Source organism: Actinia tenebrosa, unplaced genomic scaffold (genome assembly GCF_029948245.1).
Source record: "Actinia tenebrosa isolate PJP-AT-01 unplaced genomic scaffold, QUT_ActTen_1.0 PGA_scaffold4__44_contigs__length_22323623, whole genome shotgun sequence".
Lineage (NCBI taxonomy): Eukaryota > Metazoa > Cnidaria > Anthozoa > Actiniaria > Actiniidae > Actinia > Actinia tenebrosa.
The window spans coordinates 3,986,551-4,012,054 of NW_028292581.1; the positions used below are offsets into that span (position 1 = coordinate 3,986,551).

Genomic DNA, 25,504 nt, shown 5'->3' on the forward strand with positions numbered 1-25,504 from the left:
TTATCTGAGTCATTCAAAACCTGATAGGGTGGAGGTCATGATAGGTTTACTATTTCAACATCAACAAAGTATTTTGTAACAAAATGAAATGACTGAAAAAAGCTGGACAAAAAGTATATTATAGTTAAATAAATTATATACCAACATTTTCTACAATGTTACGATGCTTGAGTAAATAGTTGATCGTAAAAGGGACTGTTCCATATGCAAGATTATGTAGCTTATCTGGTGTACAATTTTTAAAAATTCATGTACCATCTCTCCTCTCATACATCAGGACCCCTGAGCAACTGTTAAGGAATATAAATTATTCTGCAAATAGATATTTATGGTTTAACAGCTAGATACATACAATAGACCAGTTTTGAATCCAAAATTACCGCTGTGTTCCCTGATTACAGACTCATTTACACAAGGTAGGGCCGCTTATCAGTGTTTAAATATTCACAAATACCAACAGTTAAGTAAAGAATGCACAACTTCAACAATATAAACACTTTGAAACTAAATGGACCTTGACTGGAACATGTGAAAACTCTGCACAAGATTGAGGCCAACCGTGTTTAAAAGAGTCTGCAATCAAGAAACACAGTGGTGATTTGGAGCTCGAAACTGGACTATAGACCTCTTTACCTTAGGTATCACATTTTTCCATTTGTCTGGTCATCATGACCAGTTACTACCCAGCCATTATTTTAAGCCCCATGTTGTGACCTAAAAAAACATACTTAGAGAATTCTAGAGAGTGGGTGGTTATTGGAGGCACAGATCCTGGCCTTCTTTAGGATGGGTCTATCATTGATGATCAGGACAAATAGATGAGTAAGCACATCAAGTAATCATTCTCCCCTAGATCTTCCTCTGTATTGAGAGTGAGACCTAAGCCAAACCTCTCACTGAAGATCAACCAATTCCTATACCAAATAATTTTATCAAGATTATTAACTAACATTACTATACATAATAAAATATCTTTTAAAGGATACTCTCCACCTGGAATAAGCTGCAAAAAAATGGAAAAAATATATGATCAAATAATGGATTTATTTTAATCATAATTATATTATAAGTGTAATAGAAAGTAACTTAAATAATAGCAAAAGCATTTCTAAAATCTGGTAAGAAAAGGGCATTACCATGGTAATATTGTTGCCGTTGAGCAGAATTTGGTCTAATTTAGTGATGCGTTGTCCTTCTGGGGTATTTTCACTATAAACAATAATTGAAAATATAAATGATAAAAAAGCATTCAGGTACTAATATTATCAAAGGTGCTTTATCTTAACTGGTATAGATTTTTTATCCTTTATGTTAGCTTCCATTGAAATCCTTGATGTCAGCCCTACATGCCACACAGGTACAGAGGATAATGATGATGACGATTTATTGTTATACGTATACTTACTATTCTGTGACATCCTCAAGAACCATATCTGATATGAGAGTTAGGGGTTTTTCTCATACATTATCCTTTATTTTCATCTGGGATATATACACACACACACACATATATATATATATAAATATACAAAATCCCACTTTCTCTTGTTGGAAGATCAGTAACTATTTCTATTATTTTCTCATGAGCCTCACATTAGAGATAGCGGGCAAGTAGGCAGTGGAAGGAAAATAAAACGAAAAGAGAACAAAAAGGTTATGCCCACCCTCCTTTTTCCTATTTTTCCAAGTTCTTGCTCTTAATATTTGGTGGAAATAAATGAAAATCATTCAAGAAAGAAAGATGAGTTTCATACACAAAAATATATATTCTAATATATATATTTATTCATTTAAAAAATATTTGAAATGTGCATACTGATTGGCTGGCTACTGTGTTTATATCAGAGAACACTCTCGCACAAAATAGTTTTAAATATTTAATGAAAGCAATATTAAACAGCTGCTTATTTCTCTGTACTGTGTTATAATCATAAACACTCTGGGAGCTGTAGAGCACTCAAGAAGCAAGAGGAACATTTGGCTTCCCCGTGTGTTCCTATAAACCTGCTTCTCTCTTGTTCTAAAGCTCCCAACATGTTCATTTCACAGTACAGAGACGTCCTTAAATATGTACATGTCAAAAATTCATTAGAAATGATGATTTTGTGTGACGTGATCACGTGGCCGAATTTGAGAAAGTTAATTTATATAAAGAAGCACAGGTTCAAAGGATACTGACGTAATCATCAAATCCAAGTAGAGTACCAACAATTTCTTTGTCACTTTTCATAACGATGTGGATTCTTGACCCAATGCATTTATCAATCAGTTCTGCAGAATAAAGTGTCAAATAAGGTCAGATCAGTACCCACATCAAATATAAAGACAAAAATGAAACAGTGTCTTATATTCGTGTAAAATGAATAAGTTAAGGCTGGTTAAAAGTTTTATTTTAATATCGTAGAAAAAAGTAATAAATTTTTTTTAGTCATGTTTTATCTTACATACCAAGAGGAAGCAACTGTGAAGGTTCGTCCGCCATTTTGCTTGTCAAAGGCCTGGAATGCGCGGTCCCCGACATTCCACAGGTAACCCAACGGTTTTGTTAAGGTGGCTGCCTACTTTTGAACGTTCGATTTGAGCCCACGATGTGCGCGCGCTCAAAAACCGCTGAAAAATCTACAAGATTTTATTGAAGAACCATACGCGTTTTGAGCTTCAACAGGGCAAAACCCTCACATTTTGCACGGGACTCTATATTTTTTGATAGCTCATTCGAAAAAACTTCTAAAAATCTAGGTTATATCAACATTTTAGGAAAAGTTTAAATCAGGAACACGTGAAAAAATAGATTTTTGTAGGGATTATTGTTCGACTTTATGAGATTTTTTAAGAGCACCGAAACTACAAAATATGACAATCAATGTCTCTCTTTGTCTTTTTGTCGAAAATAGCCATGTATTATTGTAGAAGGATTGACTAGCCTTCATTCGTGCAATCATATAGTCTGCAAATAAATATTATCTTATTAATCTTAATTTTTTTCTAATCACTTCCGGTGGCGCAATTTTTACTCCATAAGCTCGTGCGTAGGCTTCCATTAAATGCTGATTATCTCGAAAACGAATTCGGGACAACCTATTTTTCTTTCCAGATTTGGAATCAGCATTAAATTTCAATTCGGAAAATCGAAGTTTTAAAAAAAGCTTAAATCAATTTCCAAAAGTAGGCAGTCACCTTAAAGTGGGTGTGACCCTTCCACGTTTTTTAACACTTTTTAGCAAAATCCATCGATAATGCTAGAAGAAAACACCTCAAAATTAGTAAATTTGCCAAGTTTGTGAGAGGTATGTTGGAAACAGTCGAAGGTATAGCTTCGCAAAAGTCATGAAATTTTACAGACGTTCAGTGTATATGGTCGGGGGGCACAACTTTCCCCACCACACAAACGCTTGAAAATTTTCGCAGATTTACGGATCTAGATCGACGCCATTTTCCAACTTGGCAAATTTGCTAAATTTGAGGTGTTCTGTTCAATGGTGTTGGTAAAACGTGGAAGGGACTATTTAGTCATTTAGCACCAGGTCTGAAAATCAGGTTAGTATTTGTTAACTTTTTTCCTCTGGTTTGCGTAAAACGGAAAATTTAGAGTAAACACAACACCTATAGCCTCCGTTGTAGACCCTATTCAAAGCTCCTTATTGGCTGGGCTATTTTTTTGTTTATTTATTCCAGGTTTATTTATTTATTTTGATTTTATTTTTTTTTTTTTTCACAAAGTTTAAAACCATTCTTTTGATCAAAACCAAGCTGTGGGCAGGGAACAGAGAAAATCATTTGCAGGCCGTAAACTAAACCAAAACTTCCCTCCTGCTTCATTGTAAAATTAATTCTATCATAAGAATCTTTGTTATCGACTACGTCTCGTGGTTCCACACTACTTTGACAATGTGATGACGCAATTAATCGTCAGTAAGAGGACAATCACATAAAAAACTGATGTCTATTTGTTTTTTACAATGACAAAAAACGATAAAAACGTCTCATTATTAGTGACCAAAACAGCAAACTGAAAGAGCGCGTGTCAGTTGACGTCAGTCTTACTTCTGTGTGTGTGAGAAATGAAGTTATTGTTGTGGAGGAGTGGAGCCAGAAGGTAACGCCCTTCTAATTTCCAAATTGACGTCACTTGAGTTCCAAGAAATCTGCGATAAAATCAAAGCTGTTTTTCAGTTCAGACGATTCAAACAGATTTACTGCTGGTACTATTCACTTTTTACTATGGCGATGCAAGGTACTAGTATACTATAATTAGTTCTTTTCACTTTATCAATGACTATTATTTTTATCGTTTTATAATTTCGCAAATTGTGGAACTCGGCTTTGTTCGTTTCTTTGTGCATGCATCATTGCCTTGCAAATTTCGGTCCAACGATTTCTTTCATCAGTTGTATAAATTTACCTTGATTTCTACTTTTTGCTGGTCCATATAAAACTGTACCAGTTCTTACTAATAATACATGTAATTCATGATAATTTGTGAGGTTTGAATATCGAATTATGCACACACCATAGATCGAGTTTCGTCAATTAATGTCAAGCTCCATACCATGTATGTCGAGAAATATTTTTATTTCAAGTTTTTAGATTTCTCGGCGAGAACTCGACGAGTTCTTTTGGCAGTAACGGCGTTCCATAGCATAGATTCCCTTTGTAGGTCCCGTATACGTAAATTCAGGTTTCAGTTGGGGGTGTGGGGACTGAAATTCCGGAGGATGAGTTATTAGTTATATGCTCCTACTGTATCTTTTAAAATCGAAAATATTTTAGACGACAGGTCTTTGTAAAAATATATCTAATAATCACTTTTAATATATCTAAAAAAAATATATATCTATAATAATCACTTTTCAGTTGGTAAACTTTTTGTAGCTGTGACCGGACCAAGTGCTCGAAATAAAATATTTCAAAGATGTCACGCTCGCACCCTGGGTGTCACGCTAACCTCTCGAGGTTTTAGTATTTTTAAATTCAAAATTTTAATTAAAATGGAAAAAGTCGAAGAAAAAATTAGCGACCTTCTCATCCACCGGCCTCGATCATATATGATATATATTATGACTTCTTATGAATAGCAAAACAGTAAGAAAAGTCTTGTACAAGTGCACGCTGTTTCTTGGAAGTTACATTTCCAAGAAACCTTAGACCTCACCACATAATTAGCATATTGACTCCCGAAAGTCGCCTTCGTTCGTTCTAGAGTTCATGCATGCATAGACGACCGAAACGCTGGCTGAGTTTTAGGAAAACGTACTCGAAAAAGCATTCTTAAAAAGAAAAATGGCAGCACAAGCTTACACAAAATTCGAGGACCACAGGGAAATAAGAAATACAGATGATCCTGTAATTCCAATGGAAGAGAGACGAATGGAACAGTCAGCCAACAATTTCTATTCTGGTACACGAGGTACTTTACTGTAATTTGCGGGAATAAATTTTTTTTTTTCTTGAAGTTATTCTTATTCACAGTTTTGTTGTTTTTCTTCTCTCTTTGAGTGAATAAGCTTATATATTTTTGGAACGGCTTCGAATTGTGGATGTGTCGAATCACACCCGTCGAATCATGTATGTCGGGACTTGAATCCGAAAACGAGTCGGGATTGTACAAAGTTATTTAAACTTGCCTTTAGCTTAAATTAGAGGAAGACAGCTAGTCATATTGCATTTGTGTTTTTAAAGTGACTAAAATGCCGTATATAAAATTTCAATATCAAAATAGCCGGTGCTAGCGTGTTCCATACTTTTATAAAACGTTATGCATTTCAAGAATCTTCGCCATTCAGTCGGTGGTCGTCATGCACCGTAAAGCACGATGGTACGAATTAAGTTTTTTACTCATTTTGCAAAAGTGTAAACAACTAAATCGCTCTGTAATTCAATGGATATTAACGGTATTCTTCCAAAATTTTTCGGCAAATAAACTCCGATACACATGGACGTCGAACAAGTGTAAACGACTAAATCGCTCTGTAATTCAATGGATATTTTCCAAAATTTTTCGACAAATTAACTCCGACACACATGGACGTCGAAGCGTAAACAACTAAATCGCTCTGTAATTCAATGGATATTCTTCCAAAAATTTTCGACAAATAAACTCCGATACACATATAACCATGTTTGCTAGTATAGGAAATCTGGGGTAGTAAATGGGTATTGCTGGATTTACAAAGGAGAGCAGTTTCATGTGCAGACTCTTGGCTGACTCTATGGACCTCTTGGCTGACTTCAATAGAGTTTTTATGTTAGGGACAACCGCGCGCTGTTTTGAACTCATATATAATGAGAAAAGTCTATTTAAATTACATATTTTACTTAAGTTTGAAAGTATAAATAATATCTACTGAAGAAATAGAAAACGCGCATGCCTGCATGCTGTGGTGCACTTATAAAGCACGCGGGGATTGACAGAAGACTAGTCTCCCTCGCATCCGTTTTTAGTGTCGGTCGTCTCGCAACGCTCCCTCCCCATTGCGTGACGACCGACACTAAAAACGGATGCGAGGGAGACTAACAGAAGACGAGAGAAGTGTTAGGAGAAGCTCGACACGTAGCGGATCTTTGTTAGCTGTAGGATTCACTTCTTGGGTTACAACTATGTTCAATGTTTGACTAACTGAATAAATACTTTATGTTCTCTTGAGAATACATCTAGGCATAGTTCATATATCCACCTTCACACTGCAAATGAAAGTTTTGTATAGATGTTCAAAATATTTTTTTAACAAATGAAATAAATTACACACTTGGAAAATAAAGTTTGCAAAAAGCTTCAAAACAAGTCAAGGAAATTGAGGCTTCTCATTGGATGTTTCAGACCACGTGGAACGTGTCCAACACTTCTGTTTGCCATTCAACCGAATCTCATAGTAGCCTGCGTAGCGGTGCTTTGCACTGCACTTAACTTTCCCCTCCCCAAAGTGCTGCTACGCAAGCTTATGTCTTCGTTTGCACGTTACATCATCGCGGCCATGTTGGTACCATTTAACAAAAGATTTCTCATTAGCATCCATTGTTAACGGTACCACAATGGCCGCCATGTTTTTGTCTTTTTAACTCTCTTGGGAATGCTAGCATCCCATCAATATAATACACTCTACAAAATTACTTGATTCCGATTGGACAAGAGGAGTACAATTAAATCCCAAATTGTTCTCTGTAGGAGTCCCAATATTAAGTTGCTCCGTTTTGTTGAGTGTATTATAGACAAAAAATCACACAATTGTCTCGTACAATTCTGAATTTATAGATACTTGTGATGTTTTAAAAGTTCTGAAATTGAACTCACCTAAAGGCTTGTCCAATTTTGAAAAATTATATCAAACCATCACTTGTACCTATAAATTCCTAATTGTACTCAAGATCATGCGATTTCCTATAATAATCACATCGCTTCAACTGTTGTTGGGTGTTAGCAAAGTGCAAATTGACGGATGCAAAACAGTGGAACTTGCAGAACTATTAGAAATATTATTTTAATGGTGCTTTTTGCAAAAAAGACATTTCCCAACTGTGTCAATGTTTTAGACTGAGATCTTCATACAAGTAGGAAATGATACGGCAAATTGACCCTTATCTTTCTAGTATGACATATAATTTGATTTATCAGGAAACCAGGTTAATTAATTAATATCAAATTTGTCACATCAATATTATAGTAAGATTACAATGTTTTGAAAAGATTGCCCTTAAACTGACAAACATATGGATTTTTGAAACTAAGCATTTTTACAAAGAATTAATAAGTATCCAGCCTGATGATAACAAGACTGATAACATGTGATGCATGTTGAGTGAAATCTTTAGGCCAGCTGTTACACAAAGCCATTATATTTTTCTTCTCCCAGAAGAAATTGCACCTGTAGCACCTCTCTGCAACTTGCAACACAATGTGACAAGTTGTAGAAAAAGTTGATCGAGCTTCTACTTTTAGCAAGGTTGTTAAGCAAGTTGCTGCTTGTAACATCTATTCCACAACCTGCAATACAATCACTGTCAAAAAAAAAAAAACACAATTATCGGAGAATGCCACTCTTTCTCCATATTATTGAGCTTTTAAATTTTTGACAAAATGTTCAATGGAGTCAAAGAGATAGCTGTAAGTAAGTTACTGCACCAGACAACCTAGTGCAGCAGGATCAACAATGTACTTGCACATTTATCCACGTTTAAATTTACTTAATATTAATATACCTATTATATTGTTTCATAATTATGTCACTTCTTGTACATGAAGCCTCCAAAAAGGGCTATAGCTAAACTTCTTCATTTTTATAACATCATTTCTAACTTTTGCTTTGTTTTTGATTCTTCAAAGTCAACTTGGAACAAATCACGCCCACTGTGGTATTTCAACCACAGCCTTTTAACCCTAATGCACTGGATCCATCATCAAGGGGAATTTACGACTCCCTTCCTACCAAACACATGAGCTCAGCAGAATTGCTTTCAACAGTGGGTCAAGCTGGATCACAGCTTAATAACTCTGTGAATGCACAATTTGGCTCTCTCAAGGTAGATCTATTATATAAATTATGCAACAGGCACAGATTGTGAATGAAATGTACGTTAGTTATAACATAGACAAACTTACTGTAGTTAGGGAGGAGCTGTAGTAGCTGCATGAGCACAAGAGAAGCTAAAGACAAAAGTTACATATAGCAAAAGTGTTGTAAATAAATTTATTCTTAATTTATTCTTAATTTATTCTTAATTTATTATTAATTTATTATTAATTTATTATTAATTTATTATTAATTTATTATTAATTTATTATTACACGATAGGGTGGCATGAGCTATCCTGAAATGCTAAGTGGACTGTTGTATAAAGGAGAAAGAGTTGTGCAGCATGATCAATTCCATTGCCTCCAGTACAATCACATTGTGCTATGTGATGAATCCAATGCTGTTGTCACACAAAAACCTGGAGGGATTTGTTTGTTGACTGACAAAAGGATTCTTCTGATGTCGTCTCAAATGAATCAATGTAAGTCCAATAAAATCCCTTTACTTATACATATTAGTAAATTGTGTCTAATATAAATATATATTAGTGAAATACAACTACTGGTGTATCATCAGTGCTGCTTGGGATGAGCTATTACATCTAGGCTATATAAGTTAGAGCTTACTTAAATAGAAAAAAGTGCCGACTTTGAAAACCAAAACATTAAATTTAAGTTTGATCCAAAAATTGTTTACATCTATATATTTGACGGACTAGTTGGATTTGGCAATTAGTCCTCTCGCCTTCGTGGCCTACGAGTGAATAGCCCTTTCGATCTTCAGCCTGTATGATATGGACTACTGACTCCTCTCCCATTTGGACCATGTCATTCCCTAGAGTATCATTTCTTTGTTTAACGGTTGCACTGGTTCAATTGCACATGAGAAGACACACACATATATATGATTATGGATACAACTCAAACAAAGAACCTAATTCTCAAGGAATTATACATGGTCTGAAATGGGGAAACATAACGTCCAAGCCGAGGTTTATTCGTAAGCCTTTCTGCATGATTCCCTTGAGTATCATTAATTTCTTTGTTAAAGACACATGATTATGGATACAACTCAAACTAAGTTTCTTATTTATTCCCAAGTGATTGACACATGGTTTGAAATTATAGTTCATACCAGTAGCTTATAAAGCTCCCTGATTGCCCAGGCTAAAAAGGTGTAGTCTCTATATTAATGCTGACCAATGATCCAGGGGAGGATTTCAGGGATTGATTTGAGTCCAACATGTTCTTCATACTTTAAAATATAATAAAAATAGTGGAAATCCCCCCTCCCACAGCATTAGAAAAACAGCTTAACTTTGTCGTATATATAATTGATTTCAATTAACATTATATTAATTTGTAATCACATGTATCAGCAACATCATTTAAGATGTTTGGAGACCCAAAGAAAATGCCTGGTGGTTACAGTATTGAGATAAGTCTTGGAGACACCACCTGCTATTTGCCAGTTCCCTACAGATTTGTGAAGAGTGTGGAAATGAACGGCCAGTCAGGAGTTCAGGGAACCATCATGATAAACCCACAGAAGCCTTGTTGTGGTGGATTGTGTGGCTGTTGTGGGGTATGTAAGTTGTGTCATTACAAACTATCATGTTTGGTCAAATTGAAGATTAGTGTGGCTGCTTCACAGCAGTTTATTGACACTTTTACAATCAATTGTCAGCCATTTTATGGTTATTAATTTTGTTAGCCTGCGTTATAAGTCAGCTGATTTCAGTATTACTAGGACAGACTCCACTGCTCTACTGCATTTTACACTTTTGTTTGATTGCAATGAAAACAATAACATCTTCAATGCTTGTTTAGCTTAATATTTTGGGGTTATTTTTCACAGGTTCTTTGTGGCATATCCTCAATGCTAAAGCAGTGGAGCAAAACTCCTGTGAATATCATTGAGAATAACTCAATGGTCATTTCTATTGGAGTGCTTATGCCACCATGGGGAAGAAGGATGTTCCTGCATATCCATGTTAACATCGGTGTTCCTGTGGCAGTTGTAAGAGATTTCGTATCATTGCTGCAGCAATATGCTACGGACCTTAACTGATTAACATTCAGGACATGCATACCACAGAATTTATTACCACAGTAAAAAAGACTGGTTAAGTGAGCTTAATGCATTGCTTTAAGATAATACATGTATAGCACACTCAGATGCAACTGTATTGCCTACTGATCATATCTGCACATGCAATGGGTTAATAATGTTTTAAAATAGGGAATGAACTGGTGTTTTAAAAATCATTTCATAAACATTAAATTACCTATGCTCAACGTTCCTAAACATTATTATTTTCAGTTAACACTAAGGCAAAGATATATTTCTCTTTTAATAGTTTATAAAATAAATATCAAAAATCATTTGTGACAAAAATTTGCTGGTAATTTGATTACATTCAATATTAAAGTGATTTTCATAAACCTGTGAAATACTATTTAGCATATTTAGCACTACTTCACTCTAATTCTTTTGTTTTCTACCGTGTTTATCCAACTATTACACTCTAATAATTATTAGTACACTAATATAAATACTCTAACTAGTAATGAAAACCACACTATTGTGAAGTAATAATATTTAAAATTTGTCAAATTTTAATCAAATATCTAATTTTGCAATGGTTTTAAAGCCTGCATTGCCTAAATCTCTAAAGGGTCAGGAACCCCTTCTTCTTCTCTGCCTCCCTCCCTCCCCCATTCCTAGACCCCATGGGTCAACAATGCCAGCATATATATTGTGTAGTTATTTTCTACCCATCATAGGGAATGCTGGGTAATCCTCCAGTTCCAAGATTTTTGACTTTAAAGATTGAACCAGCAAGAGGCTGTTGCTTCTTTTCTTCAGGAGACAGTCGTTTTCTTGAGGAATAAAGTATGAAAAGAATTTAGGAATAGAAAACTTTAAATTCGTCAAATTAAGAACGTGGTTAGAGTGTGGTCAGTATACGGTCACACTTAATGATGAAGCCACAATAAAATCCTTGCTGGTACACCCCAAGGGCGGATCCAGCCAAAATTTTAGGGGGGGCTAATTGAGTTTCTTCCATCAACACAATGAAAAACAATAAAAAAAGCATCTAATTCTTCAGTTTTGTTTTTTTCTTCTTTTGGGGGGGGGGTGCTTCAGCCCCCCTTTGCCCCCAGGATCCGCCCTTGCACCCTTTTCAAGAACTGTTAAAAGAATAATTTGCTAGCTTTCCAAACCGCTTCAAAGTAATTTTCCACTTGTACTTTTGTTAGATGTCAATCATTTTTTCATATTTGGTTTTAACTTCTTATTATCTTTTTTTTTTTTGCTACATACTTCTTTTTCACATCAGCTGTAAAAAGTTGCAGATTAATAACCTACTTTCAACCTGCTGCTTTAATGCCAACTTTTGTTCAATCCTTTCTTTCTTTTTTGTTTTGTTGAGAATTATTTCTTTATATATATATATACCCTCGATTGCAGAAATGTTGTAGTATACATTTATACATATATCTAATTTATTCAGTATATTTAATGATATGCAAAACAGAAAAATCGCTTTATTCATTGTTTGTTTCATTCAATGACTGTCCAAATATTTTTTTCTTGTCCATTAGATCGAACAGATTCTAAATCAGTTGGTTTTAAGCGTTGAAAATGGTTATTTTGTATTATGCATCTCATTAGATATATGTTTTGCATATCATTAAATTTACTGCATAAATTAGATATTTGTATAAATGTATCCTACAACGTTTCTGCAATTGAGTGTATATATATCAAAAGCATATCAAAAATTATGGGATATCCTCCATTATATATTTTTTGAGTTGTCTATCATTAGGAATTTCTGAAAAAAATATCAAGAAAGATATCCCGCCCTGTCTGTCATACTTTCAATATATTTGTATATACATTGGAAGCGGCCATAATTTTTGCAAATGGCTATATATATATATATATATATACACTCGATCGCAGAAACGTTGTAGTATACATTTATACATTTATACAAATATCTAATGAGATGCATAATGCAAAATAACCATTTTTGACGCTTAAAACCAACTGATTTTCAATCTGTACGATCTAATAGACAAGAAAAAAATATTTTGACAGTCATTGAATGAAACAAACAATAAAGCAATTTTTCTGTTTTGCATATCATTAAATTTACTGTACAAATTAGATATATGTATAAATGTATCCTACAACGTTTCTGCAATCGAGTGTGTATATATATATATATACAAACCATTACTTTTTAATAGTTCCTTTTGACATTTTCAAAATACTGAAAGTTTATTGAACAACTTACCTTTCACTAGTGACCAGCAGTTCATCGTAGTTAGGACCAGCCCAACAAACAGATGTTGTCTTGGTAACAGGAAAGTTCACTGTTGTAATCACATTTCCAGTTGTAGGATTATAACGAGCAACCTAGACATAAATATACATAAATGAACTATCAAAATTTTACATCACAAATAGACCCCTTCACGGTTCCCTGCACCATCTTGAAATGTAGCCGTGCCTTTGCATCGCAGTGAGACGAACGGTGAGCTTGCAATGATAGGGACATGTGAATAATTGTTCAAGGTGTTAAAAAAAGGTCTCTATCATTGAAAGCTCACCGTTCGTCTCGCTTCAATGCAAAGGCAGGCTACATTTCAAGATAGCGCAGGGAACCATGAAGGGGTCTTTTGAGACCAGCACCAGATGATAGCAGGGGCCTGAAAAAGTACCACTGACAATGCAGTTTGCCTGGACAATAATTCTTCATGATATTTTGGGAAATTTTCCATGCATACAAAATATATTTAGCTGTGAATTTCGTGCGTCACTTTAATTCCCTTTCATGTGAATTTTGTGCACTTTTTGCACTGAACTATGTAATTACAGGAAAAAAATACTATTTATAATGACCCAATCAGAATGTTTGAATACAGCATAAAGACTATCTTCAGACGGTGCAATCTGTCACAGGTATATTACCAAAATCTGTTGTATAATAGTTAAAGACATCACAGCAATAAGATTCTCTTGGAGCATGCACTGGGTTGACAAACATGCAGGTATGCTGCAGCTCATTTAACACCTAATCTTTGTTATGTACCACTATTTGGAGAGAGGGGGTGCTTTGGAACCTTTTAGGTGTATATATATTTCTTCCAGAACTTCCGAATACTACTGATGTGGTTTTGTAAACAGAAAACAATGCTGCGTTATTGACAACACTAAGTTTTATCATACTCTCCATCTTGAATTACACAAGCATCTTGACCTGACTTTGACCTGACTAAGACTTGTCATTAACTCTAAATTAATTTAGAAATGTGTTTAAATGGTCTTTTGTAATTTATTAACAGTTCTGAAGTTCAGGATCTCTCCATTATTGATCATATTCTTATTCTCAATATATCGTTTTTTTTAAATATCCTAACTGGCAGTGAATTTGTGAAATGAAAAAGGATTCAAAACTTAGCGAAAAGTACTTCCGCCCAAGTTCTATTACCGGGTAGTATTTAAAGGTAGATTCATGTGTATATGTCTTTTTAACTTAAAGAAAAGACTGAAAGTCGTATTTCATTTAGGCTCTACTAACCCACCTGAATGAAGCAAGAATACTGCCAACTGAATAGCTGTAATAATACTAATCAATATATGCTCAATTATACTACTTCTAAAGCCCGGAGTTACAGCCTCATCTGTAAGCCAATCTATGAGGCCAGAATCTATGAACACATCATTCAAATCCATATATGGGTACTCTTGTACGACAATGCACTTTTCGCAAGATGGAGAAGACAAAAAAAGACATTTTACAACTGGGCTGCCACATGTCCAGGCAACCCAGTAATAAATTAAGAAGCAGGAAATTAACTCACTTTACCACCATTGTACATTGCTATCCATAACATCCCATCAACATCTACTGTAATCCCATCTGGCACCTAAAATCATTAATGTGAATCAATAAGAATTATAAAATATAATTGTGGTTATATGTGTTACTTTGTTCTGCAATTGTGTGGGGATATGTGCTTTATGACAGCACCCACAGCACCCAGTTAAGTGTACTTTCTATATATTCTTATTCATATCCAAAAACATTGTTACTTACTCCATGAGAAGGATCTATTTGTATAGCTACTCTTTTATTGTCAATGCTTCCAGAAGCTAAATCATAATCAAATGCATATACACATCTGTGTAAAATTATAAAAATAAAAGGATTTCAATTAAAAAGCCTTTGGATGCAAGTAAAAAATAGAAATCTAACCATGTGCCAAATCTGAAAACAGTCCATTGTTGGATTTCAATATAGGCAATAGCTGATAAATTAAATATATATTGTTTGCTCCAATTATGGTGGTACTAAATAGTGCAAGATAGTGCAATGTTCTCTGTTTCTTCAGTGCTATTTAGCTTAGTGATTATATTTTAGTAAAATTATTCTTTACAGGCCCAATTCGGTAGGGATATAGTTTAAAGGTGCAAACAAAATCCCCCTCTCCCTCATTTTAATATTACTTCAAAACCATAACATAGCAAAATACAAACTACTCCTTGGATTAGTATAAACAGTAGAGTGCTCGCACTAAACCCGTGAAACAAATACTAATTTTAAGTACTATTAATAGTGATAATCATACAATAGGAAACAAAGGATTCTGTATGAATTACTACTAATTAGTACTAAATATTATTCACAGGTTTAGTGTGTGCACTCTATTATTGAAAAAGTAAACAATTAATTACCCTAGGAATGAATCCACAAAATAAAATGTTTTATCGTCAGGACTCCACGCCAGTCCATTTGAAATGGTAATCTGTCAACAGATTTAATTCAAAAATTTTAATGCAGTGTTGGTAGAATTTATAACTTGTTAAATCAGAACTCAGCAATATATTTTACCTTGTTGAAATGACTTTGTACTTTATGATTTTTATCAAAAGAGTACTGGGGAAAAAATATTTCCAAAGATTTGTCAGTCAGTATTTGATTAGCCTGTGTGCAGCCCAACTTTAATTCTCAGGTTTAACCCACATTTATGTTCGACTATACGTGTACAGAGGCTAAGTATAGAATATACTATATAGCTGGTTTAACTTACAAGAGTTCCTTGTTCAGGTACAACTTCAACAGGTCTTGGTTCAGGGCCCATTGTTCCTAGGTAAAGAATTAAATTTTGAAACACTTCATATAAAATATAGCTGCATCGTGATCAAGAGTGCCAGAGCCGGGGGCAGGGGGATTAGAGGGGTTGCATGGCCATAAAAGTTCCAGCCAAATCCGCAGGAAATGCATTAATTGGTCAATCTATTTAGTAACCCAAGGTGTTAGTTGTCCTGATATGAAATCCTTTTTAGCAGCTCAATAACTGTATGTAAGCCAATACATGAAGAAATCACAATAGCTTACCACTCCAAAATCTGCCAGCCTAAAAAACAGAAGGACAACAGAAAATGACCTTAGTATACCACTATACCACATACTGGTATACCAGTTTCTAGACATTATAACATGTCTTAAAGTGAAGTCACTAAACCCATTAAATAGATATTTTACTAATTTGTAGCTCCAGAAAATATCCATAACCCCACATGGAGGGAATTTGTAAGAGGACCCCTACCCCAGGAACTTCCAATTTTCTTCCACGTACAAACTCTATAATTTTGATAATTTTTGGCCAACTCAAGTCTACATGACTGGACCAAATTAAGGGCTTATGAAGCAGTTGACTGCATGATAATTTTTCTGATTAGTTCACACCCCTGGTTTACAGAATGGACCCATCACAGAATGGGGTATTAAAAGTGTAATGCAAATCCATCAATGCTGTTAAAATTGATGCCTGAATCCATCTATCAGTGCAATAGTCATCAGACTGCAAAAAAAATTGCTCAAAACCAAATCTGCAATAATTTGTCAGTGAGTGCCTCGTATTTTAGTCTTGGCTAAAAAAAAAGGAAAAATATTTCTGAAAAGTGTTTACATCTGAAATCCAAACTCTATAACAAGTAAAATCTGGACCAAACCAAAGAAGAACAAATCTGCAATCACCTTCATTTGCAGCTAGGATCTGCCAATCTGTTAAGATTTTACTTTGCATCCAACAATCCATACAACAATTTGCAAAATCAGCAGACCTTTTCAACCCCCCCTACTATATATATTTATATACTAATTTTTATGCTGAATTATGGAAATAACTTTATTTACTTACAGGATCACATTTTCCATCATTGAAACGATTATGGGGCTTATCACCTGTTTAATATGTAGAAAAACCAAAATTGAAACACAATAACTAATAAATTAATGATAACAGGCATTTACATCACATCTTCATAATTATCTTAAATCTTTCACATTGGAACATGCATCAATGGGCTTGGACTAGCATGCAAATACAAGGCATTTTGTTAACTTAATTGGAACAAACATTATTTATTTATAACTGGTAAAGAAATAATACAGCTTACCATCAACAGTAGCCACAGTTTCCTGTTTTTGAGTCTGCATGCAAAGACAAAAAAAAATGCATTACTGCAGCTGTTAACATGATCATATAGCAAAGACAAAAATTAATGGAGCTAACATGAAATTATTCATGAATAGTTCTTTAAAATGCACTCTGGAACTTTCATCTTTGAGGCAATGAAATGATTATAAGTACTGTTTAATAAACGAGCAGGAGTGTTTTATCAGGTTTAAGCGCAAAAAAGGCTCCCACAAGTTGAAGACAACATGCCGAACTCAAGACTGGGGCACTAGACGACGATAATTTGTAGGTCGTCAATGATCGTACGTGAGACTGACCTTGATGAGGCTCTAAGTCTTCATCTAAACTTGGATGCACCTTTAATATTTATTTTGATAAGGTTGTCCATATTAGTATTCTTTTTGTAAAGAATACTAATGAGGATGAGACTTTATGGGGTTTAAAGGTCCATGCACTTGACGTGTATGGTCGCTCCAATTGGTTCAAATGCTCATGAATTATTCATCAGTTTTTGAAAGAATGTCATAAAATATCATTTGCTCCTGAATTAAGTTCTGGACACTCACTTCCAAATCTAAGAATATTATCTTCAATCCACTTGTCAGAAGTACAGAGCCTCCTTTTTTTCTCATAACAGCTGTAATTTTAATAATAGATAAAGTTTCAGAACTCATATAGCATGCAGGAGTGTGTTGCTTTAAAAACTATTGCAGGTTGAATTTGACTTGAAAAACCGATATTGCACTAAATTGCGAAGTGATGTGCTAATTTTATTTTCCTGTTGTTCCTCGAGTGAAAAAGTATGTTATTATATAGTTTTAATCTTTTTGCTATATTTCCATATTTCAAAAACTAGACTAATAACAAATTAATATCTGATGTTCCATTGGCTTTGTTAGATATTATATGATATCAGTATAGATATTGTATTCTAGATTCTAGATATTAGACAAAGGAGAAATAATGTAATATCCTATAACTATGGGATTTTAGTCAAATCCAACTAGCCTACTTAAGATCTATCATCAATGCTGTGTTCTGATTGGATGAGCTACTAGTATTAGACCATAAGTTATATGTCATCAGTTTTATTCAACACTTGTTTGCATCTAAATAATTGACCGACTAGTTGGATTTGACTAAAAATGATTCGTCCTCCCACCCTCAATTGGGCTATTGACTCATAGCCCATTTGGAATCGAGGACTAATTGCTAATTAGATATTCCGTCTATATCAATGTTGGTATCTGACATATAAATTTAGATATTAGATAAATGAGAAATCAAGGGTGGATCCAGGGGGGGCAAAGTGGAACTGAAGCCCCCATTCAGCAGAAAACAAAACAAAACTGAAGAATTAGATGCTTTTTTAATTGTTTTGCGTTATGTTGATGGAAGAAACTCAATTAGCCCTCCTCTAAACTCAATTAGCCCCCCCCTAAAATTTTGGCTGGATCCGCCCTTGGAAATATCCAATAACTATAGGATATTCAATATTCCATCAATACAGTGCCCTCATGGGGGTCACATAGTGAACTTCCCACCTCAAAGATCAATTGTGGTACTGAATGGAAAGTCATTGTACCAAAAATAAGAGACTGCAATGCCCCATTAATGTACAGCTCCTACAATACTTCATTTTAAAAAAAGTATTTTTAGCTCTGCCTCAGTCCAGGGGAGGGAAGGGGTTTCGATCAAATGACTGCCTGTATGACTGACCAGCTCCAATCGTATCTTCAAACTGGTATTTCTGGTCCTGAAAAATGTTAAATCATGTATAACTTAGATTGTTATTTGAAATTGTAGTTCTGTTTTTATGAGGAAATACAAATTAACATATCAAAGAAATTGGTTTGGTCAAGTAATGCCATTGTTCAAATTGCTATTGATTGTATTCTCGGTTATTTCAGCATAGAACAGTTAAATCAGATATAAACAGTTAAATCAGAATAAACAGTTAAATTATGTTATCATTTGATGGATATCTCCGTTCTAATATAATTTATGCTGCTCTTCTGATATATCTATTCTGACTCGTTCTATAGAATGTATAGAATGGTATTGTTTTTTTGATATTGTGATGTGCTGTATAAATTATATTACACTGGAGATAAGCAGCACAAGACGATCAACGATGGTGATTAACTTTACCTTTCCAGTGGTGGGATCAAGCAGATGAATACTTTTTCCGAGTATATCAACGTATAAGCACCTATGTATAGTATTGTCCCAGAACGGACCTTCTCCCAGATCTGTACAGCATTCTGAAACCACACTTATCTCTGGTTTAGTCATTGCATTAACTGCAAATCTTCCAAATGGTGCGTCCCCTGGTGCCAAGGCTTCGCTGGTACCACAGGAAACCCAATCCCTTTATTTTACAACCCCTACATTTTTTTTAACCCAAATCTATTGCTAATTTCAAATCTGGATAAAAAGAAACTTAAATTACACATTGCGTCAAAGTCTAAAAAAGTATAGGGTCCAGTGAAAAACTTGAGGCCAATTTTTACTCGGGCTACCTTTGGTAGGCCGAGTCCAGACTAGTCTATCGACGCTGTCGAAAGTGTACTATGACGGATAAATTTGAATCCGAATTTTTATTTATTCGGTTCCATTTCGAAAGGACGGTAGGCCTAACCGAATAAATAAAAATTCGGATTCGAATTTATCCGGCATAGTGTAGACGGGGCCAGAGAAAATTTCCCAAACAACACGGTTGCGAATGATCCTCATTAGCCTCGATATAGCGTACGATTGCTTTGTGATACAACGAATTTGAAGGATGTAGAGTGTCTCTCCGCCCGTAATGTAGTCCTCATCCGTTTCCGGAATCTTTCACTATGAAAAACTACTTTATAAAGGCACTATTAAAATTCCCAAAACTCAAAGGATATTAAAAGATCATAAAGAGTACATTCTGCGTGACTGAAAAACTCAAGGTATAGACTAATCCAGTTCTCAGTAGTAGTTAAAACACTTTAACTTATAACTCTCATATTCACCACCAAATATTTCATTACATCAACAGAAGGCGAACCTCTGAAGCGTGTGAAGGAGTACGCCGGGAGTAGCTAGTTTTACAAAGATCATAATATTCAAAAGGACACCAAAGTAAGCCTATTAGAAATTACATTATATTTCAACAGGATTTCATTGACAGGAGAGGGCATCTTTGTAGTGAAGCTCGAAGAGTGTGAAGGAGTACGAGATAGCTAAGCTTGCAAAAATAACCTGAATTCTCAAATGGACACTTATGATTTTCGAAGGAAAATTGAATGACTATGATCAAGATGATAAAATGTTTTCAACTTCGTCTTAAACTTGTTGCTCGTGGCTTCGTCTATGATGAGTCTATCTTGGTTTGGCGTACGATTGCTGCGTGATAATACCAAAAAACAACCAAAGCCGGCTGCCAGTCATTTAGACATTCCTATCGTAGAAAGCACTAAATGGAATCATCATCTTCAGCCTCGAATTCGTGAACGATTTCTCCATGATACAACCAACTGCAAGAGTAAGGAATACTAGGATTAGCTTGTGAATGAATGATGTGTTTTGAGAAAAAGACTATATCCCGGGCGTAGAGTGCATTTCATGGAGCCCCTCACAGCCCAAATTCGTATAATATAATTGCACTTTGCAATAAACCCTGTCGCACTTTGTAATAAAAAAGCTGTCGCACTTGGTAATAATAACTGCTGTCGCACTTTGTAATAAGAAAAAGCTGTGGCACTTTGTAATAAAGTCTGTCGCACTTTGTAATAAGGACTTCATATAAGAGAGCAATGAATGCCAAGCTTATTTGTTTCGTAGTGGGAATTCGTACGTCACCCGTACGGCGACTTGTATTTGCTACTCGTACGGGAGTCAAAAATTTCTTCTGAGGGTCAGTGTCTCCGCGGGAAATGTCACGCAATAGAATTTTTGACGGCTCCCGTACGAATTATTCGCGGTTGTTATTCGTGCGGGAATCTGTTCCTTCTCTTAGTTCATTTTCTCTTGGCTGCCATATAAATCAGCTGTCAATCAATTCCAGTACGTTACCATAGTGACCATCATTGTCTCTTGTGGCAAACCTGCAGCATGTTCCCGCAACGGCTTATAATGCCACGAAGATTCTGAGTACTGTTGCGCAACTTTTTAAATTTCCGTGGCAGAGGAAAGAAAAGATAGATTTCAATGAAAAGTTGCTCATTTAAAAACTACATCTTTCCTTTGAAACCTCTAAAAAAAATAAGCATTGGATTGTTTGCGTCCGCGTGTTTGCGATTTGAAGTTGCATAATAGCGCGCGGATAAAACCCCATGGAACCACATTGCTATCAGATCTAACCGCGTTCAAAGGGTTTGCATGAATTCAGTAACATATTTAAGGAAAAATTTATAGTCATATATAATTCTCAGTTATTCGCGATCGAATCACAGTACTTATTTCAAGTCTTGAGTATTCATTGAACAATCTTTTGCAATTGCCAAGATGGATCAGAGCTGTGAGTTGCTATCAGAATGGCTCTCATAATTAGACTAGGTTATCGATAAACTTAAGAAATGGCCTAAAATTAAAATTTAATACATCTTTGGCCTTTAAGTTTTACACACATGTACTTGCTTCTTAATTATATAGGTTGGCTTTCAAAATGTTTCGAAACCCCCCCCGTTGAATAATGAGAAGTCCCTTAGAGTTCCTTAAATTTGTGACAAAAGTAAGTCTTATAGGCACATACGTTTGGCGTGCATTTGAGGAATATCCGATTACTCTAGTTAATTCCATTCACTTTCTTTTTTCTTATCATTTCAAATGCTAAAACATACTTTTTAAGAAGTTTAAGTAAAAGAAAATGAAAATGCGTGATTGCTGCTAGCTATCAGCATCGAAAGCAAGCAATACGCCGTGAACTGAACCTTAAAGTGACGTAACTCACAAAATCTGTTAAAAAATTAAAATTTCTGTTCTTTTTCTCTAAATTTTTTTGCTTGGCATGGCAATCATAAAAACATATTCGACAAGGAATACTGAGATTCCCATTCCAAACAGTATTCCCACTTGAAGGAACATGAAGCCGATACTGGTCGCCATGCCTTCCTCGTTCTTCTTGCCAGGGTTCCCTGGTGCTAACAGCATCATGGCGGCACACAGACCATATCCATTGACCAGCCCAAGAAGACCAACAGTCACATCAGCGACCCAGTTCGCTTGCAGCTGAGATACACAAGGCTCAAAATAGATCAACAAGACAGGAACTGCTGTGATCAACTGTACTACCAGATTAAAAAGAACGGTTCTCTTGTTGTAGATGATAGCAACGATTGGTAGGTTCTTGCCAATGGCGTCTGCAACTGAGAAACAGCCGAAGAGAATGACCATAAACCAACCTGTTTTGTCGCTTGTTACCGATGGTGTCGGCGTGTGGATGTCCTCTAGTACCGAGGAGTTCAACTTAGAAGTAGTCGAAGTACTGCAGTTATATTTGCCATGGAACTGAGACGTTATTCCAGGAAAGAGAGCATTAGATATGACCAGCGTCAGGCAGATTGTCAAAAGTGGACCATAATTCTCCATAATGATTGTTTTTCTGGATATAATAGCACTAGATCCCTGGCTGTGCAGCAGTGGTTGGTTCTCGCTGTTATCTTGATCTGTGTCTCGATTAAATGAATTCAAAATCTTATTATGTTCTCTTTGGTGTCGACGCAAGAGTACAGTAAGGCAAGAGGCAACCAGAATGATCAAGTCAACCAGTGCTACGAACATATAACCACTCAGTCTAAACCCCCGGTGGACGTCCTTCTCATGTTGGAACGATCCTTTAGAGATGCATCGAACAATGAAGGTGGCTGCGAACGCACAGACACCTCCAGATTGCGCTGCGTGTACTCCATACTTTGGAAAATGTTTTCCAATGAAGTTATAAAGAGCTCCTCCGCCAAAGTTTTGAACTACTGTCGCCACGAAAACTAAGGCCAGGAGAATTCCAAATCGCGTTTCATCTTTCATCAAATGTCTTAATGGCGTGACAAGAACTTCTGCGATCAGAATGACTGCAGAGATGATCAGTGTGGCAAGTAATACTCTTAGGTTGTGTTTTTTTGGTGGAAAACAGACTGTCAGTACAGCACCAAGACTTGCTCCTACACCCACCGTCACTCCAATATACACTTCCGGTTTATAGTCATCGGGAAAGAAAAAGTTGAAGTAGTCAACTGCGTTGAAACTGAAGAACACGGCGCTCTGTACTGCAGCACCAAGGAACCAACAGGAAAGATAGACCTTCAAAGAAAATGCCATCATGAACTGCTGGACCAGTTACTGACGAGAGTATGTTTTGCAACAGTAGAAATCTCTTTAGCGGTTTCTTAGAAAACACGTATTACAATCTTATAATTTCCGCTTTTCCTGAAACTTGGAACAAACGTCACAACTTAATCTTTTTGTTTAGGTTTCGTAAGACATTTTTGTAAAAGATGCATGTTTCTTTCTCTGAAAGCACTGATTCAAATCAAAGGTTATATTTAGAGTTGATCATGAGCTCCACACATGACCGTTCCATGACCTCCCGTATTACAACATCAAACTAATGTACTTGACTTCCTGGTTTGGCTCAAGTCACGCGAGGGTATTGGATTCGAACTTGCAGCATTTTGTTTGTATGCATGTACTGTGTATGTCAGCAACCACAGTAATATAATATTATACTCCATTCTCAACGATATTAGTTTTTCTAGCTTGGGAAATAAAAATTTCACAAAAATCAACATAAAGGAAAGTCATGAGCAGTTTTCCATCAAAAGTTGCATTGTGTTTGTTGGTAATTCTCACTTTAGTTAAACCACTTGAAAAAACTTAATTAAACCATGATTTACATGGTATTAGACAACTCAGCTCTGGCTACTAGGCACTGCCGCTACACAATACCGCCCTTACAACCACTACCGCGGTTGAACAAATTTTTTCCTTTCCTTCTGCCTTGTATGTTTGATCACTTAAATTATATATTCTTTGACACAAAAATGAATGAGGAAAATTTTTAAAGAAGTATTTTATTTGTACATGGAAGACAATAAACTATACACTTCTTGTATATCAATACATCAATCATACACTGGCTTGTGTTTCGTCGTGACTCAGTTCTTCAGTAAATTTTCTTTACATGTAAGACTTTCAGGTAATTATGTTGCTTATCCTCGCCTTCGCCTGAAAATATAGAACGGCCCCTAAGAAAAGTGTTTCTTAAAAAATGTCAAATGAGTCTTTTGAGGGTTCTATTAACAGAATGATGGTTTACTAAAATACAACGTATCCTAAAGAAGGTTTTACAATCCCATCATAAAAACCACAACAGTACTTTTCTAAAACAGGCCACGGGCGATGATACACGAACACAAATTCCTCACAGTTTCTGTGAATTTTAGGCAACACATCAAAAAATGCTAACTCTTTTAACAGGTATTTCACTCCTTCTTCTAGGTCAATGGCTGGGGTATCAGTCGGTCCTGATGCATTTTCACGGCCATTCTTCATCGATATCAGAGCAGCCTCTGTAGATTCTTGTATATCGCAGCGAAACTCATCGTTTCGTTGACAAAGATCCTTGATATTCTGAAAAGCTTTGGTGTAGGCAGGACAAGACTCGACTTCTTCCACCCACTTGACATAACTGTACTTTCTTTCTTCACAGCCCATTTGCTTCATGACCTCTTTGCATTTGTTTCGTAACCTGTTGGCTTTGACTCGAGCAGATTTTTCAGGGTTTTTGGAACCAACTGCTTTGTAATTATGTTCTGAGATTTTGTCGGGCATAAACAACAGCACCTGATAAAAAAAAAAAAAGAATACTCACTATTGGAGCCTTACTAGTAATTAAAATAAGCTCCTTTGCGCTTTGCGCTTTGCGCTTTCTTGAGCTCCTGAGGATTGTCGTTCAGGTCTATGCAAGGACATCATCTAAACCTGAAACCTACCTTGTCCGAATTGCTTTCAGCCAAGGAAAACAGTCTTTCTAGCGTCTCTGTTTTGTAGTAATGTGGATTGCCAGGGCTGATTCCAAGTACAATAGTGCTTCGATTTTCAAGGTATTTCTGGCCATTGAGAAAGGCTTGCTGTAAGTTTGGCATTTCTGCGATATTCATCATTTTGAATTTTGAGCAGTTACTCTCGGAGCTAAATGTATGAAGTGACCATCTGAGCATGTTCATCTCGCTTATAAGCTTGTCATATGCCATACACATAAAAAAAGTCCCCGATTTAACCACGTGGACATTAATAAATTTCCCTAAATAAGAATGTTTTCCAAGAAAACGCTCAGATATTTGCAATATTAGCTTAATCCATGACTGACGTCATCCATGGCCAAGCATGATGCTCGAGGAGGGAGGGGACTGGCTTTAGTCATATGCACGAGCTAGAGAAAGCAAAAGACTCCTAATATAGCCTGCGTACAGCTGCTCGCTACCCCTATGCGTATCATAATATATAGGCAAGATTTGATCCGGCTCC

The 25,504-nt window shown here is 35.7% G+C and overlaps 5 protein-coding genes across 7 annotated transcripts; 1 reads left to right on the top strand and 4 right to left on the bottom strand.

The window, feature by feature from the left end:
* Nucleotides 1-29: 29 nt before the first annotated feature.
* Nucleotides 30-2,520, bottom strand: LOC116305989 (U6 snRNA-associated Sm-like protein LSm5). Its single transcript, XM_031716010.2, has 6 exons — nt 2,449-2,520; nt 2,176-2,271; nt 1,406-1,433; nt 1,137-1,209; nt 987-1,003; nt 30-282 (listed from the first exon to the last, which is right to left on the bottom strand). The coding sequence occupies exons 1-6, from the start codon at nt 2,480-2,482 to the stop codon at nt 267-269; spliced, it is 264 nt and encodes an 87-aa protein (XP_031571870.1). The 5' UTR covers nt 2,483-2,520; the 3' UTR covers nt 30-266.
* Nucleotides 2,521-4,084: 1,564 nt separating this feature from the next.
* Nucleotides 4,085-11,618, top strand: LOC116305990 (uncharacterized). 3 transcript variants are annotated; one of them, XM_031716013.2, is made up of 5 exons: nt 4,085-4,234; nt 8,318-8,514; nt 8,787-8,988; nt 9,886-10,091; nt 10,365-11,618. In XM_031716013.2, the coding sequence occupies exons 1-5, from the start codon at nt 4,222-4,224 to the stop codon at nt 10,575-10,577; spliced, it is 831 nt and encodes a 276-aa protein (XP_031571873.2). In that variant the 5' UTR covers nt 4,085-4,221; the 3' UTR covers nt 10,578-11,618. The 3 variants fall into 3 exon arrangements, with proteins under 3 accessions (XP_031571873.2, XP_031571872.2, XP_031571871.2); XM_031716012.2 differs by lacking the exon at nt 4,085-4,234 and adding an exon at nt 5,150-5,398; XM_031716011.2 differs by lacking the exon at nt 4,085-4,234 and adding an exon at nt 5,151-5,407.
* On the bottom strand, nt 10,134-19,345 carry LOC116305992 (regucalcin). Its single transcript, XM_031716014.2, has 13 exons — nt 19,160-19,345; nt 18,728-18,764; nt 17,575-17,645; nt 16,989-17,022; nt 16,730-16,773; nt 15,925-15,943; nt 15,617-15,672; nt 15,418-15,462; nt 15,261-15,331; nt 14,623-14,707; nt 14,387-14,452; nt 12,817-12,938; nt 10,134-11,389 (listed from the first exon to the last, which is right to left on the bottom strand). The coding sequence occupies exons 1-13, from the start codon at nt 19,301-19,303 to the stop codon at nt 11,281-11,283; spliced, it is 903 nt and encodes a 300-aa protein (XP_031571874.1). The 5' UTR covers nt 19,304-19,345; the 3' UTR covers nt 10,134-11,280.
* Nucleotides 19,346-21,378: 2,033 nt separating this feature from the next.
* Nucleotides 21,379-23,562, bottom strand: LOC116305996 (uncharacterized). Its single transcript, XM_031716019.2, has one exon. It carries the CDS (start codon nt 23,297-23,299, stop codon nt 21,971-21,973), a length of 1,329 nt encoding a protein of 442 aa, XP_031571879.2. The 5' UTR covers nt 23,300-23,562; the 3' UTR covers nt 21,379-21,970.
* A 468-nt stretch (nt 23,563-24,030) lies between these two features.
* On the bottom strand, nt 24,031-25,365 carry LOC116305998 (uncharacterized). Its single transcript, XM_031716020.2, has 2 exons — nt 24,970-25,365; nt 24,031-24,820 (listed from the first exon to the last, which is right to left on the bottom strand). The coding sequence occupies exons 1-2, from the start codon at nt 25,234-25,236 to the stop codon at nt 24,293-24,295; spliced, it is 795 nt and encodes a 264-aa protein (XP_031571880.1). The 5' UTR covers nt 25,237-25,365; the 3' UTR covers nt 24,031-24,292.
* Between the last annotated feature and the right edge of the window lie 139 nt (nt 25,366-25,504).